The sequence below is a fragment of the Perognathus longimembris genome, chromosome 18, assembly GCF_023159225.1.
Source record: "Perognathus longimembris pacificus isolate PPM17 chromosome 18, ASM2315922v1, whole genome shotgun sequence".
Lineage (NCBI taxonomy): Eukaryota > Metazoa > Chordata > Mammalia > Rodentia > Heteromyidae > Perognathus > Perognathus longimembris.
The window spans coordinates 24,648,746-24,662,693 of record NC_063178.1 but is presented as its reverse complement, the minus strand read 5'-3'; the positions used below and the strand labels follow the sequence as shown (position 1 = coordinate 24,662,693).

The following is a 13,948-nucleotide window of genomic DNA, read 5'->3' as shown; positions in this document are numbered from 1 at the left end:
TGCTATAGTATTACTACCTCTACAATGAAAGTAAAAAAAATCGTCAAAGCATTGAGTTGAAAGGGCCATAGTCCCCCCATAGTACAGTTTCAGCTACTAAAGTCAACCACGATGCAGACCTACCGTGAGAACAATCTAGGTTTTGAGGTGTGGCTCAAGGGGTAGAGCACTTGCCTGCAAAGAGTAAGGCTGCATTCAGACCTGGAAATACATAAACCAGTGACATGGCAATTTATGATCTAGTACTGTGCACGGCACATGCTATACTTCTACATTACTACAAGTACAGACCTGTTTTACACCAGCACCATCACTAACACTGGGCAACGAAAACTTTCACATCAGTAATGACAAAATGCTCATGGCCCGCCTCTACCCAGTCCTCTTTCACCGTGGGCTATGTACTCAGAAGAGACATTTGATGTCACCAGATTTTTGTAATGTTGTGGTGCCTGAGCAACAGTTATATTACAGAACCTAGTAAAAATGACTTTCCTTTTTTCTTTGTATTCTAGCTTGTACTGCCTATCAAATATAAAACATACTTAGATTATGAATTTCATGATGATAAAGAAAACTTTCAACAACTTTTAAACATAAATATAGCGCATATGGACATTGAGAATGTCTAAGTTCAATATCTAGCACCCTTCTTAAGCCTTAACATTCTGAGACTTCATGTACATGTAGGCATTATTATTTCTACGGACAGTAGAGCTGCTATATCTGGAATTTAAACCTAATAAGCACCTTAGGCCAAGTAGTAGTATTGTCACTGTTAGGTAAAAGGAAACACTTTCAAAAAAAATTAGTTTGCCCAAGTGAACTGATCTAAGAGGGACAGTCTCAAAATTCCCAACTCCATACTTTCCGCTGCCCCGAAGGGTAGGCAATATGTACTACCTTAGCTAGCAGAGCGACACATACTTTACCTGAGGTGGGCCCGCTGTCTCGATGAGATCCCGCCAGCCACAGCAAGACAGAGGAGGTGAAGGCCGCCAATTCGTGATATAAATGGGCAAGATTAAGAAACAGAATGAGCTTCAAGCCATGCAAAGTTCACCAAAACGATTTTTATTTCCAGTGTTTAATTGGGTGTGCACACGGGCATGACACAGGTTTGATTCATTAAGTCCTCATGCAGAATTATATTCTTCTCGGTAAGAGGCCAGTTCCATCCAGGACCCACTATCTACACACCTATGTTACAACATTTATATCAAATCTGGTATCTGAAGAAAAGATACACATAGAATATGTTCATTAAGTTACGTATTTTACAGAAAGATTAAAAATTCAAGTCACACAAAACTCAAAAAACTGTATTAAAAGTTTGAATATAAAACTCAGATCCACCAGGAATGACTAGAGAATGGAGGCTCTGTATCCACCTGTGTTAAAACTGGTCAATGGCATGAGAGTCGTTACCGAGAGACACGTTCTTTTATTCCAGGTAAGTGATGGATGTTTGTTTTTTTTTAATATGGCACCCTAAAAAAAAAATCAAATGTACTTTTATGATGAGGCACTTTTGTTAGTGATGAAAACCAAAAGAACTAGGAATGCCGGCGGTCTTCCGCAGTGATGGGGGGGGTGTGTGTATACACTATGTAGTAAGTTGTAACAAATATACAACTATCCGATATATCTTTAAATACACGTTCTGTTCTTCTGGCTGTCGGGATGCACTGTAAAGCGATTTCACAGTGCAAGGTGGAGAAACGAGCCCACATCGGGGCTGCATAATAACGATTCCGGTACAGGGAACTATGTACAGCGGGACGGGGAGCATGTAACAGTGGCTCTGTTCTTTGCTAGGATGGATTCGAACCCTCCCCTCCCGGAGCTCAGAGGCAGGGAGGGGTGGCGGGCGGCCTGGGGGCGCCGCCGTCTCCGTTGACCTGGCCGGGTGAGGCCGCGGGGAGGAGGGGCCTGGCGGGCGGGGCGGGGCCGGGGCCGCGGGGCGGGGCGTCCGGCGGGGCGGGGCCGGGGCTCTCGGGGTCGCCGCGGCTCAGGTCCCCGGTGCTGGTGCGCAGGCGCTGCCTGGCCAGCCAGTCGGAGATGGACAGGTCCTGGGCGGGGCAGCGGGGCCGCAGGCGGCTCACAGCCGACAGCTCGGCGGCGGCGTCGCCCGGCTCGGGCGTCTTCCAGAAGCTCAGGACGCCCGCGTCGGCCGCGTCGCGGTGGCCGCCCAGCGTGTGGCGGCGCTTGATGTTCTTCCGCCGGCCGCCCTCGGCCTGCGCGGCCCCCACGGCGAACATGTCGTCGGCGGCGGCGGCGGGCGGCGCGCGGGGCCGGAGCTTGAGGCGGTCGGCCAGCTTGGTTCTCCAGGTGGGCTCGGCCTCGGGCCGGCCCGGCGCGGGCGAGGGCAGCAGGCTGCCGGTGGACTTGCCCTTCCTCATCACCTCGAACACCCTGGCGACCGCGGGCGCCTCGCCGGGGCCCGGGCCGCCGCCGCCGCCGCCGCCTTCCGACCGGAGCCGCGCCGACTTCCTCCGCGACAGCGTGTCGCACTCGATGAGCTTGTGCGAGCTGAAGGGCTGCCGCCGGCCGTCCAGGCTCGGGGTCCAGCTCCCCTCCGTGCCGCCCGCCTCGCTCCCCTCCGAGTTCCTCCGGCCGCCCTTGGCCGCCTCCGGGGCCCGGCCCCGGGGCAGCAGCCGGTCGGGCGCCAGGGCCGAGGGGAAGACGGGGAAGTCGCTCTCGCTGTCCGTCTCCACCGGCCGCCCCTCGCTCACCAGCTCGCTCCGCTCGTCGTCCGCCTCGTCCCCCCGGCTCTCGGCCACCGAGCGCACCTCGGGGCTCAGCCGGCTGGAGTCGAGGCCGGCCGGGGACTCGGAGGCCGCGCCGCGCCGGGCCTCGGGGCTGCTGGGTTTCTTGGGGGCCGGTCTTGCCGGAGAAGCCTGGGAAGGAGTGCTGGGCAGAGTGCGGGCGTCGGAGCCCGGGCCCTCGCCCGGGGAGGGCCGGGGGAGCCCTCCGGGCTTGGGGGTGCGCTCCTCGGCCGCCTTCCCCTCCCTGGCCGCCGGCTCTTTCCTGGCGGCGCTCTGCTCTTTGGCACCCGCGACCCGCTGTTTCCTGCCGGGGGTCTCGCTCTCTTTGGGGGGCTCTTCTTTAGGATCACTGTGGCACTGGTCTGCGTTTTCTTTCTTAAAAAAGACATTGTCCAGCTCGTCCTCGGAGCTGCTGGGCTGGGCTTTTTCTTTGGGCTTTTTCCTCTTGCGACTGGCAGCTGCAAAGATGGAGGAGACCAGGAGCTCCCGGCTGTACTGATCCTTGCCGGATCCCCAAGAACCCTGGGAGGCAAGGCAGGGAGAGAAGAACACGACTGAGTCCCCTCCATCAAGGGTGAGGCCGAGAGACTCGCACAGGGGAACGGTCAGAACCTGGAACTTGCACTAAAGATCACTCTTGTTGTTGGCTGTGGGGCTTTCAGGATCGGGGTGCTGTCCGCAAGCTTTCTTGCTCAAGGCTAGGTTTCTACCACTTTGAGTCACAGCTCCACTTCCAGAGTGTTATTTGACCATCTGTCTCTATTCTTGCAGGTGGTACTCACCAGAGCATAAACTATAACTCATATATACATCTGTCTTTCATGGAAATAAACTATGTTCTGTGGCATCTAGCTTTCCAGTTTTAGGCATTCCAGTTTCCAAAGAGTTATAAACAGTTACAATAATCTGGCATAGACTCTTCACTGCAGATACAGCTACTAGATCTGATGAGCTCATTCAGATAAGGGCACTTTAGGCTGCCTCTAGGCTGGGATTTGTCCTGGTTAGTCAGGCTAGTAATGGCTTTATTTCAAGGTAACAACAGAATAACATAAAGCTAACCAAGGGACCTTAAAATTTTTACCTCAAACATACCAGTAAAGTTATTTACTATGTTGTTTGTTCCTTCATGATGCCAGCATTCTAAGTAAACGGTGGGGGTGGATTCAATAGGTATTTCAGGGCACATTAAGATGGAAGGTTGGAGTAGAAGATGTGCTAATAATGGTTTGGACAACATGCATTGCTGTAGAATCTAACTTGCTACACTGAGGTCTTTAAACACAATGCCCATGTTCTGCTGAAGGCTGGGGGGTTGATGGTTGTGGCTGGGCCCTGAATTAGGAAACCTGGGGTTCCTTCACTACCTTGTGAGGTAAGCCTTGGAGCAACTGGATGATTCGCCTTTTTTTTTTTTTTTTTGGTAGTACTAGGGTTTGAACTTAAAGGGTTCCTGTCCTGTCTGCCGCCATCCTTTGGATCTCAGCCTCTTGTGTAACTGGGATTACAGGTGTGAGCCTCGGGCACCTGGCTTTAAACATCTCACATTCACTGTTTGAGAAGTAATTGCATTATATGTTCTCTACAACTAGGCCTTCCAACTCATGGCCTGGATGTTGTCCCTGAACTTTTTTGCTCTATCACTTGAGCCACAACTCTATTTCTGGCTCTTTTTGGTGCTTAACTAGAAATAATAGTCTCACAAACTTTCCTGCCTAAGCTGGGTTCGATTGCAATTCTCAGATCTCTGAGTAGCTAGGATTACCGGCCTGAGCCTCTGGTACTCAGTCCTCTAGGACTTCAACATTCTTCCTGTGACTGTATATTGTATGTGTTGGGTACTCAGTCCTCTAGGACTGCAACATTCTTCCTGTGACTGTATATTGTATGTGTTGGGGAAGAGACTTCTCTAAACTGAGATGATGTTAGAAACAGACCTATCATTTGGTATCCAATATAGTTAGTACACGGATGGTATAAAAACTATAATGGAGAAGGAAGGCAAGGATTTCTAACATGTCGTAAGGTTTCATCTTCTGAAGCTGTGTGGCTACACATGCCTGCAATCCCAGCACACAGGAGACTGAAGCTGGACGATAGCAAGCTCTAGCCTGGGTCATGCAGCAAGACCCTGTCTCAAACAACAAACACAAAAAAGTTTAGCAAAAACGGGTAGGGAACTGTTGTAGCTTTAAAAGTTTAAAGAAACAGGATAGTAAATGCAAGGAATGACCCTTGACTGCACTGGAAAGCAGAAAAGAACACTATTGGGAAAATGGGTAAATTTGTGTAAAAACTGTAATTATGTATTGTGCTACTGTGAATACCCTGAATATACTAGACATAATTATCTAAACCTAAGAACATTTAGGAGATATATGCTGAAATTCTAGGGGTACTATTATCTATTAGTAAGTCTCAAATGACTCAATAAATTCTAGCATAGAGGATGTGGGTACTACTGTAGCAACTTCTCCATAGGTTTACAATTTTTCAAGTTAAGTTAGATAAACATCTTGCTACTGCCTCTGTAAAGCAGTCTAGAATGGCTAACTTAGAAAACTTTCTACAAACTACTCAGAGTTGTATTATTGGTCTATTTTCTAATTTGGTGTTGCTATTAATAGAACATAGATTATGTAAAAATATTGGTCCTAAACACAATTAACACGTTTTCTACTTTTCAACAAAATTGCTTTCTATACTATATATGATGTCTACCCTAAGAATGTTCATAGGTAAAATGGCATAGTGCTCAAGAAGATCTGCTCATACACTGTCACAAAGAGGTGCAGAAGGACTGGAACTGTGGATGGATAATGGGTGCATGTTCATCCCCCTTCTGCATGTGTCAGACATTTTCCTACTTGCTCAGTTTATGCTCTGCCATCCTGAAAAACTGAACTCTCCAACTCCCAATCCAGTTGGTTACAATAGTCTACCTTCTGTGTTTGCTAGACAAGGACGCACATGTACGTTATTCTTAACAGTCATCCCCAGACCACTGAAAACTATTTACCTTAGATTTTGTTGAATCACTAGTAGCTGAATCTGTGGAAAGTGAAAATAAGACAAGGTCAGTATTCGCCAAGCTTTATTGCTTGCAACAAACAATGCAAAACTCATGGAAGAAGACAGGCACAGAACAAAATGGAAAGCAAAACTCAAAACAAGAGAACACAGTGGATAGTCAGAGCTCACAAAGATGCAAGCTGCACCACAGAAAGCCACCGCCATGAAAGGATGCTGTGAATTGTAGGCAGAACCAGCTCAATGATAGGAATGGCAAAGGAGCCCTGTACTAAACAAAAACAGAAACACTAGTGTTTAGTTCTAAAAACGTTACATCTAGCAATAAAGAAGCTTGAAGACCTTTTAGAGAATTGTATTAGGTACCACATCCTGTATCTGAAGCCGATACACAATGTAGAACTCTGAAGATTGTTGGCCGCCCTTGCTACCAATTGAGACACTCATACTGGTGTATTTACATTGATTTTTGTCAGACTTCAATTTTATAAGCTTGTGCTGTTGGCACATGAATGCAAGAGGCATTAGGATAACCCTGCTTGCAGGTCACTCAGGGTTTGTAATGCTTGTGTGGGCATTTTAGACCCCAGTTTTGTATCTGAGCAGGCAGGATCCTTTTCAGTACTTTGGTTAAATTGCTACCAGTTTTGTAATTTATCTGTTAACAAATGCTATTATGGAAATGGAAAAAAATGGAGACCATAATTTTACTGTCTGGCAAAAACTCAGATTATACAATTAGAAAGAGGGTAGGAAGGGGCTAGCACTATTCAGAATAACAGCAATTTGAAATTTTTATCATTCAACTTCTGGGAAACTTGATTTTCACAACGAATGAGCTGAGCCCCGTGCCACGCCCCTTTGAACACATGGCTAAAATGCTTTATGACTTTTAAGAACTGGTAGACCATACCATGCTATTTCTCCTCAGGGTCTGCTTCAGAAATAACAAGAAACAGCAGAAAAACTTTTAAGAAAGTAGTATTGATCTGTCTACAATATTCTCAAGAGAAACGTTACACCACAGATCAACGATGTTTGCGTTTACAAGAATCGGGGGTTTCTGCAGACAAGGCAGCTACAGTGCGGACAGCAGTCCTCCTTCTTCCTACAGTTCCAGCTGTCCATCAGGGACATCACCGAATCCACTAGTGACATTACCGTGTGATAGACTCCTCCCACTTCGCCTGTGCAACATCAGTATACATTTGCCTGTGTCAGTGAGGGCTGAAAAAAAACCCTTTAGGGCTAAAACAAGAACTAGAGACAAAGGGAGAACAGGGCATGAAACAGCATGCTAAGTTAGTGCAAACAACCTGGCAGGAGACAATTTTCATTAGAAAGAGCCGCCTATAAAAACTAATACTTAACCAAGGGTTAGGGTGGCAATAGGAAACAGAAGAAAATAAAGGTCAAATAGTGACTTTTGATTGTGACATCTCATCCACTGTACTTAATGAGAATGATGTCCGTTCACATTTCCACATTATATAACTTGCGGCTCCAGGAATAACTACGTCAACAGTCTACATCAGTACTTTCTGCCATCACAGCAACCACATATTCAGTAGCATAGATCTGTTTTACCTTGTGATGACTATTACATGGAAACTGAATTTAAAAAAAGAAAGAAAGAACAGAACAGTGGTTCGCATGCTCATTGCCCTCATACTTCATTCTGACAAACATTACAAGTCCATGCACTGTCAATGGCATATACAGATACTGGAAGATAATTGAGATCGATCAAAAAAGAAGATTTGAAGTTTATTAGTAGAAAAGGAAACCAAACAAAGGAGAAAAAGAAATAATCATAGTGAGTTGAATCATAGTGAGCTGTGATTGACTTGTTCGTTCGCATTCTATGAAGGTAGCTTATAACCTACAGGTCAGTCCTGCAGGCCAGTAGTTACCTGATACATCTCCCGGGGAGGCGCCTGTCCTTCCAATGTTGGTGAGTAAATGATCTATGTTTGGCACTGGCTGCGAGTCTACTGTGCTTTCCTCCTGCACTGTGGTCTACGGTTAACAAACAAAGATCTCTTCGTCATCTCTTCAAAGACTCCTTCTTTACAATTCAAAATGACACATTAGCGTACAGACCACTCGTGTATATGTGCTTGGTTTACATGGTTCCACATAATTAACTGCAAGTTAAGCACTGTACTTGTATGTTCATTAGGTCAGATGGAGAAGCTAGGGCCCAGCTTCCAGGGTGCGAAGCAGGCAGTGTACAAAGCAGAGTTGACACTGCTGGCGCATCCAGATCTTTTGTCCCCAATGAAAAGAAGTGAGTGGAAATGGTGATGGAGGATACTTACGAGAGGCTCTTCAGCACCTTCTTCTGTGAAAAACCAGTCATGCTAAAATTTAAAATGGAAAAAGGTGAAAAGGAAAATTAAATAACCTCTTAAATTTATGTTTTTCTCTTGGAGGGTGGTATAGAGAAACAAGGAAATTTTCTTAAGACGGAGCAGAACCAAATTCTTTCCTACCAAGAATGAGCTGCCAGTGGACAGGAGCTGTGGGAAGGAAGGAAGGGACACGAATGGACTTACATGCTGGATGAGAGTCTCCACGATCTTGTACTGGTCAGGCATGTGCGTGACCATGTGCGTCATGTTGTCTTCTGAGGTCCGCACAAGAGTTGGTCCAAAAACTATTGCTAGGTTTCTTGGTTCCATCTGAAAGAATGATATTGGAAAAATAATTTTTCGTTGGAGAATTATATTTTTTTTTTTTTGGTCAGTTGTGGACTTGAGCTCAGGGCCTGGGCACTGTCCCTGAGTTTCTGCTCAAGGCTAGTACTCTTATCTACCATTTTGGGCCACAGCTCCACTTCAGTTTTCTGGTAGTTAATTGGATCTAAGAGTGTCCTGGCCTTTCCTGCCCTCGCTGGCTTTTAAATCATGACCCTCAGATCTCAGCCTCCTGAGTAGCTAAGCTTACAGGCATGAGCCACCTGAGCACAGGCCAAAAAAAATTTTTTTAAGGCCAACAAAATGAGGCAAAACAACAGTGTTCGCTACAGTTAGGATGTTTCCCAGCAAATATAAAACTTTTTTTCCTGGGGCTGGGAATGTGGCTTAGCGGTAGGGTGCTTGCCTAGCATGCATGAAGCCCTGGGTTCGATTCCTCAGTACCACATACACAGAAAAAGCCAGAAGTGGCGCTGTAGCTCAGGAGGTAGAGTGCTGGCCTTGAGCAAAAAGAAGCCAGGGACAGTGCTCAGGCTCTGAGTCCCAAGCCCCAGGACTGGTCAAAAAATAAACTTACTTCCTGATTTAATGACAACATTCAGTATCTAATTGACATCCCCTTTTTCCCAAGAAATCTTCGATTAAAAAAATTGATTTGGTTTAAAACTACTTACAAGGTGCCAAAGTCACACCTATAATAATCCTAGCTATTTAGGAGGTAGAGATGGGCTGCACTGGGCTTCAAGGCCAGCCTGGGCAAAAAGTCTGCAAGACCCTACCTCAAAAAATGCTAGGGGTATGGCTCAAGCGATAGAGCACCCGCCAACAAGTCCAAAGCCCTGGAGTCAAACCCTAGCATTACAAAAAAGTTACCAGAGATGGATTAACTGAAAAATACTTTTAAAGTCAATAGAATAGGGAACCCCTACCCCCTGAGAATTGAAAATAGGCTTAAAGATACATAAAAGGCTCCAAGTTATCTTTTCAAATCTATTTTTAAAGCCAATGTATATATAGCATAATATATATATATATATACACACTCTCAGATGTTGGAAATTATACTGTGCTATATCTCTGTATACCAGGGTTATTAGGACCTTACAAATTGTTTTAATATTTCTATCTATATGGGTTTAATTGCAAAACTCAAGAAAAAAAGATTATTATAGAACTGGCAGCAAAGAGACCTGTTAAACTGAACCTGGGCACTTGCTAAACTAATCTGACGCTTTTCCCGGTTAATCCTACTAAAATCCAGCAAACCTGGTGATAGATGAGATATATACTCTTTGATTAATCATGTCAGAATTTTCTGAGGTACATTTTAAATAGTACAACAATGTGTTACGGGTTTTCGGTTCCTGTTTTCCCTCTCTGTCTGGGCTACAATGAAGGACAGCGTGACCACATAAATTACACATGCGGGCAGCCGGGCCCCGGGCAGCCGCCGAGCCGACCGCGCGCATCACTCCGCTTCAGGCGGGACTCACTCTCAGAGCAGGCTCCAGCATTCCTCAACTTTCTCTCGTACTTTCTGCCTTAGAAACTGTTTTCTGTACTTCAAGAAGGAGTGCTCTAGAGTTAGAAATGGATCATTTTGTAACCTCTAATGGATTAATGAAATACTAAGCATAGATTTTTGAGTGAGAGACTGGAGATGTGCTGTAAGATAATACTGAGAGCAGAGCAGCGCATGTGGGTGTGTGTGCGTGTGTGTGTGCACACGTGCGTGCGTGGGGCTGCTCATCTGTTTTGTTTTCACGGTGGACGAGCGGTACTGTTTGGCTGTTCTAGCATAAAATACATCATCTATTCAAAACTGCATGTGTAGTTGAAAATTCAAACAAGATTTCTAAAAACGAATTTCTGACATGAAATACCCTTTAAAAATGGTGACAAATGCTATCTGTGGGCATTTTGTTTAGGAGTGATATTTACAAGGACTCAAGCAGTGAGATGCATTTTAGAGATTTATTGAGCTATAAACTAGGTCTATTTGGCATAAGCACTGAGGCATGCCTTTTAAACGTCTATTTCTTTACTATGTACTTTCTATACCTTATTTTTTTCTGAATTTTCTGCTACTGTCTTCAGATGAGCCGAAAGAAACTTCAGTGTCTCATAATGATGTTCAGGCAGATCGTGAATCTGAAACATATTATTTCACAATGGGATTTAAATGCGGTATTTAAATTCTATCTCCCCCCAAAAAACCCAAACAAACAAGTACTTACTAGTCTTTTTAATGTTTTCAGTCGGTCTAGAGGATCTTCTTTACGATTGGCTTCAATAAAATCGGCATATTTATCTGCCAAGGAGATTAGGACAATTTACCTTCCATTGTTTGGGTGATGGTAATCTAGTTTTCTTTCGCAGTTCAGTAGAAGACAGAGAAGATTTCCCAAATACCTTTAAAATGTACTTTCTTTCAACAAGCTAAAGAGAACTGTGTGAATGTGACTTTTCTCACCCTGTACACAAACAGCCTGTCCCCTCTCCTCATACCCCGTCTGTAGTATGTGACATTCAAATAGTTGGCTCCGTTGAAACAAAACCCAATAACAAAAAATAGTAACTAAATGGTATCTAGTGTACTTTTCCACATAAACGAGAACTAAAGCAAAACTTTCTGCTTTCTTTGATAGTAATGCACACCTATATGTATATATTTATGTTTTATTTGAGGTCCTGGGATTTGAATCAGGGCCTTGTACTGCCAGGCAAATGCTCTACCACATGAGCCATTTTGCTTCTGCCTGAGGCTGGACTTGGACTCTAATCCTTCCATCTCTGCCTCCCAAGTAGTTGGGATTATAGACATAAGTCACCATACCTGGTTGGTAATGTTTCCCCTAATTCAGTCTTCTGAGTTTACTCTTCTAAGGCTCTCCCCTGTTGTAAAGTGAACGTTTTCCTCTGGCATCTCTTCCGTGCATTAACTCACCATTTGTGAAGAGGGGCTCCGGGAGTTTCCTGAAGAAGGATTTTAGTAAACTGCTTATCACATTCAAGTCTCTCCATTTCTGTGTGTGCAAAAGAGAAAAATTCAGTATTTTCTAGTCATTATTATGAGGGACAAAAAAACCCCGGATCAGTTTTACCAACAGAAATCAACTTACATCATCCTGTATATCGATATCAGCCATTCCCTTGTTAAGTTCCTCTTGCATACTTGAAATGGCGGCATTATTCCCAGGAACTCTATAAATACCTGTGTACTCAAGACCTCGCTCTTCAACTAATTTGCAACATATGTCAACTATTAATGGAATAAACTGCAAGACAAGAAGCAAACATTGTATTTAACAGGTCCGCAGGCTTCTACTCAGTAGCCGCATGTCCTTTTCACCCAAAAAGAAACCTACCAACTGCTGCTAAATAAGAGAAAACAAATACAGAACTAGAGATAGATACAACCGGCAAGAGGTGTTGGTGAGTGGGAAAGGAATAAACAGGCTAAGACAACAAGAGAGGCCATCAGTGCAAGTAGACAGGACGCAAGAGAGAAGGGGGAGGTAACTACATGGGATTAAAGATAGGGCAGAGCGTTGCCAACTCTGTGTGAACACTAATGGGGGTACTGTAAATACACACGCACATTTATTTGCATTTTTATACTTTCTTAATCAGATCTCTGGTCTCTCAAGATGCTAAAAGCAGCAGAAATGTGATATGAAATGACCTAACTGTTCTATTTCAGAGCCAAGAACATTATAAAGCACAGGCAAGACAGGAACCCTTAGGGGAATGAAGGAATGCTCTGAAGAGGAACGCGCCCACGAGGGAGGTGATCTCTGAAAGGCAGAGGCCTGGGGCCCATGGCGATCTCCGCTGGGTTAGTGGCTGGCTGGGTCTCCTACCCGGTTCGTGTGTGCTGGCGGGCAGTCGTCCAGTCGGACCCCGAATGTCCCGGTGGCGGTCGGTTTTTTCTCAAATGTTTTTCTCATAATGCTTGGAATGCCTTTCCTCCATGTGCCTTTGTCTTTTGGGGGACTGGTATCATCTTTTTATGATTGAAAAATGACATAATAAATAGAAATGTTTAAATCATGACTTTAAAGAGTCATTTGCCAATGTTCATTAAAAGTATCCTACATTGAAATTCTCTTCCTATTGTAAAATATATATATTATATATTTATATATAAATTTTCTTTTTTGTGCCAGGCCTGGGCAGTGTCCCTGACCCCTCCCCTATTTTTTTTGGCTCAAGGCTAGTACTCTGCCACTTCAGTCACACCTCCAATTCTGGCCATTTTGGTGCTTGACTGGAGATGAGAACCTCATGGGCTTTCCTGCTTGGGCTGGTTTTGAACCATAAAACCATAATCCTCAGATCTCTGACTCCTTAGTGGCTAGCATAAAAATATTCTCTTCTCCTAGTCTTCTATATAACTTATTAGACATTTCTACATTCTTTAATGTTTACCATGATTTCTATTCAAACAGAAAACCTAAAACAGAGGCTGGATATATAATGCTTGTAATTCCAGTTTTGTGGAGGTAAAAATATGAGACCTTCTGTGGAAAAAAAATGAAACTCAACAAAAGCTGGGGCTGAGGCTTCAATGGGCAGAATGCTTGCCTAAGCGAAGTTCAAATGGCAATACCACCCACAAAAATTAGAAAGAATAGAAATTAGCATGTTATCTTTCCAGTAAGATTTTTCACAAAAAGAAAAAAAAACAACCCTGGGTCCTAAAGCCATTCAAACTTGTAAGGTGAACTGCGGTGGCCTCCTTCTCTATTATACAGAAACTGAGTTGGCCTCACCGTCAGAGGAAAGGCCTCCTTCACCAGATCGATATGAACTCTGATTAAGCTGACCTGGGGTCTCGGTCAGTACTTTTTTTCTGGCACAGCAAACACAGGCATGTATCCCAAGATCCCACTGTAAATGTTCATTAGATCTTCCTAAGAAAGCTACCATCAGTACCTTTACTGAGGAGTTTCCTTTCTGACTCTTCCTTGGGAGAGTGTGGGCTTTGAGTCTTCTGCTCTGATTTAGCACCAAGCAAGGTTTGCCTGATGCTGAGAGTCTGGCGAGGCGTTTTTGGCAACGGTTCTGCTTTGCTGATGGAAGAAATGAACATTTCTCAACAAGGTCCTACTTTACATCCCAAGTAACCTTGTAAACACAGTGGGATTCTCACCTCATCAGGCTGTTATATTCTTTTATTCTTCGACTGATTAGATCCCTGTTAGTAACTCCAGTGTCCTATAGGATAAACAGAAGGTCATATTAGAAAATCAGTTCTAAACATAAACGGATAAACTTTTTTCTTTTAAGCCCAATTCATTACTCTGCTTAGTTAAACAAACACTATGATTTATTCTTAGCTTCTAGTTAATATCACCCAGTGAGAAACATTCGGAGTGCTTCCTGCCATTGTCAAACGAATTCTGATTATTTTCTCTATTCATGCAATACCTAGAATCGTTCTAGTAA

At 44.3% G+C, this 13,948-nt stretch overlaps 1 protein-coding gene across 2 annotated transcripts in view; it reads right to left on the bottom strand.

The window, feature by feature from the left end:
- Positions 1-1,053: 1,053 nt before the first annotated feature.
- Positions 1,054-13,948, bottom strand: part of Arhgap21 (Rho GTPase activating protein 21) — a 117,565-nt gene continuing 104,670 nt past the window's right edge. For both annotated transcript variants that reach the window (XM_048367932.1, XM_048367933.1), the window contains exons 14-25: positions 13,653-13,717; positions 13,436-13,572; positions 12,361-12,503; positions 11,620-11,775; positions 11,445-11,523; positions 10,735-10,808; positions 10,559-10,648; positions 8,357-8,482; positions 8,120-8,161; positions 7,712-7,817; positions 5,788-5,819; positions 1,054-3,290 (exon numbers count right to left, since the gene is read on the bottom strand). In XM_048367932.1, coding sequence (XP_048223889.1) covers positions 1,848-3,290; positions 5,788-5,819; positions 7,712-7,817; positions 8,120-8,161; positions 8,357-8,482; positions 10,559-10,648; positions 10,735-10,808; positions 11,445-11,523; positions 11,620-11,775; positions 12,361-12,503; positions 13,436-13,572; positions 13,653-13,717 — 2,493 coding nt within the window. In that variant the 3' untranslated portion in view covers positions 1,054-1,847. The remainder of the gene's footprint in view (positions 3,291-5,787; positions 5,820-7,711; positions 7,818-8,119; positions 8,162-8,356; positions 8,483-10,558; positions 10,649-10,734; positions 10,809-11,444; positions 11,524-11,619; positions 11,776-12,360; positions 12,504-13,435; positions 13,573-13,652; positions 13,718-13,948) is intronic.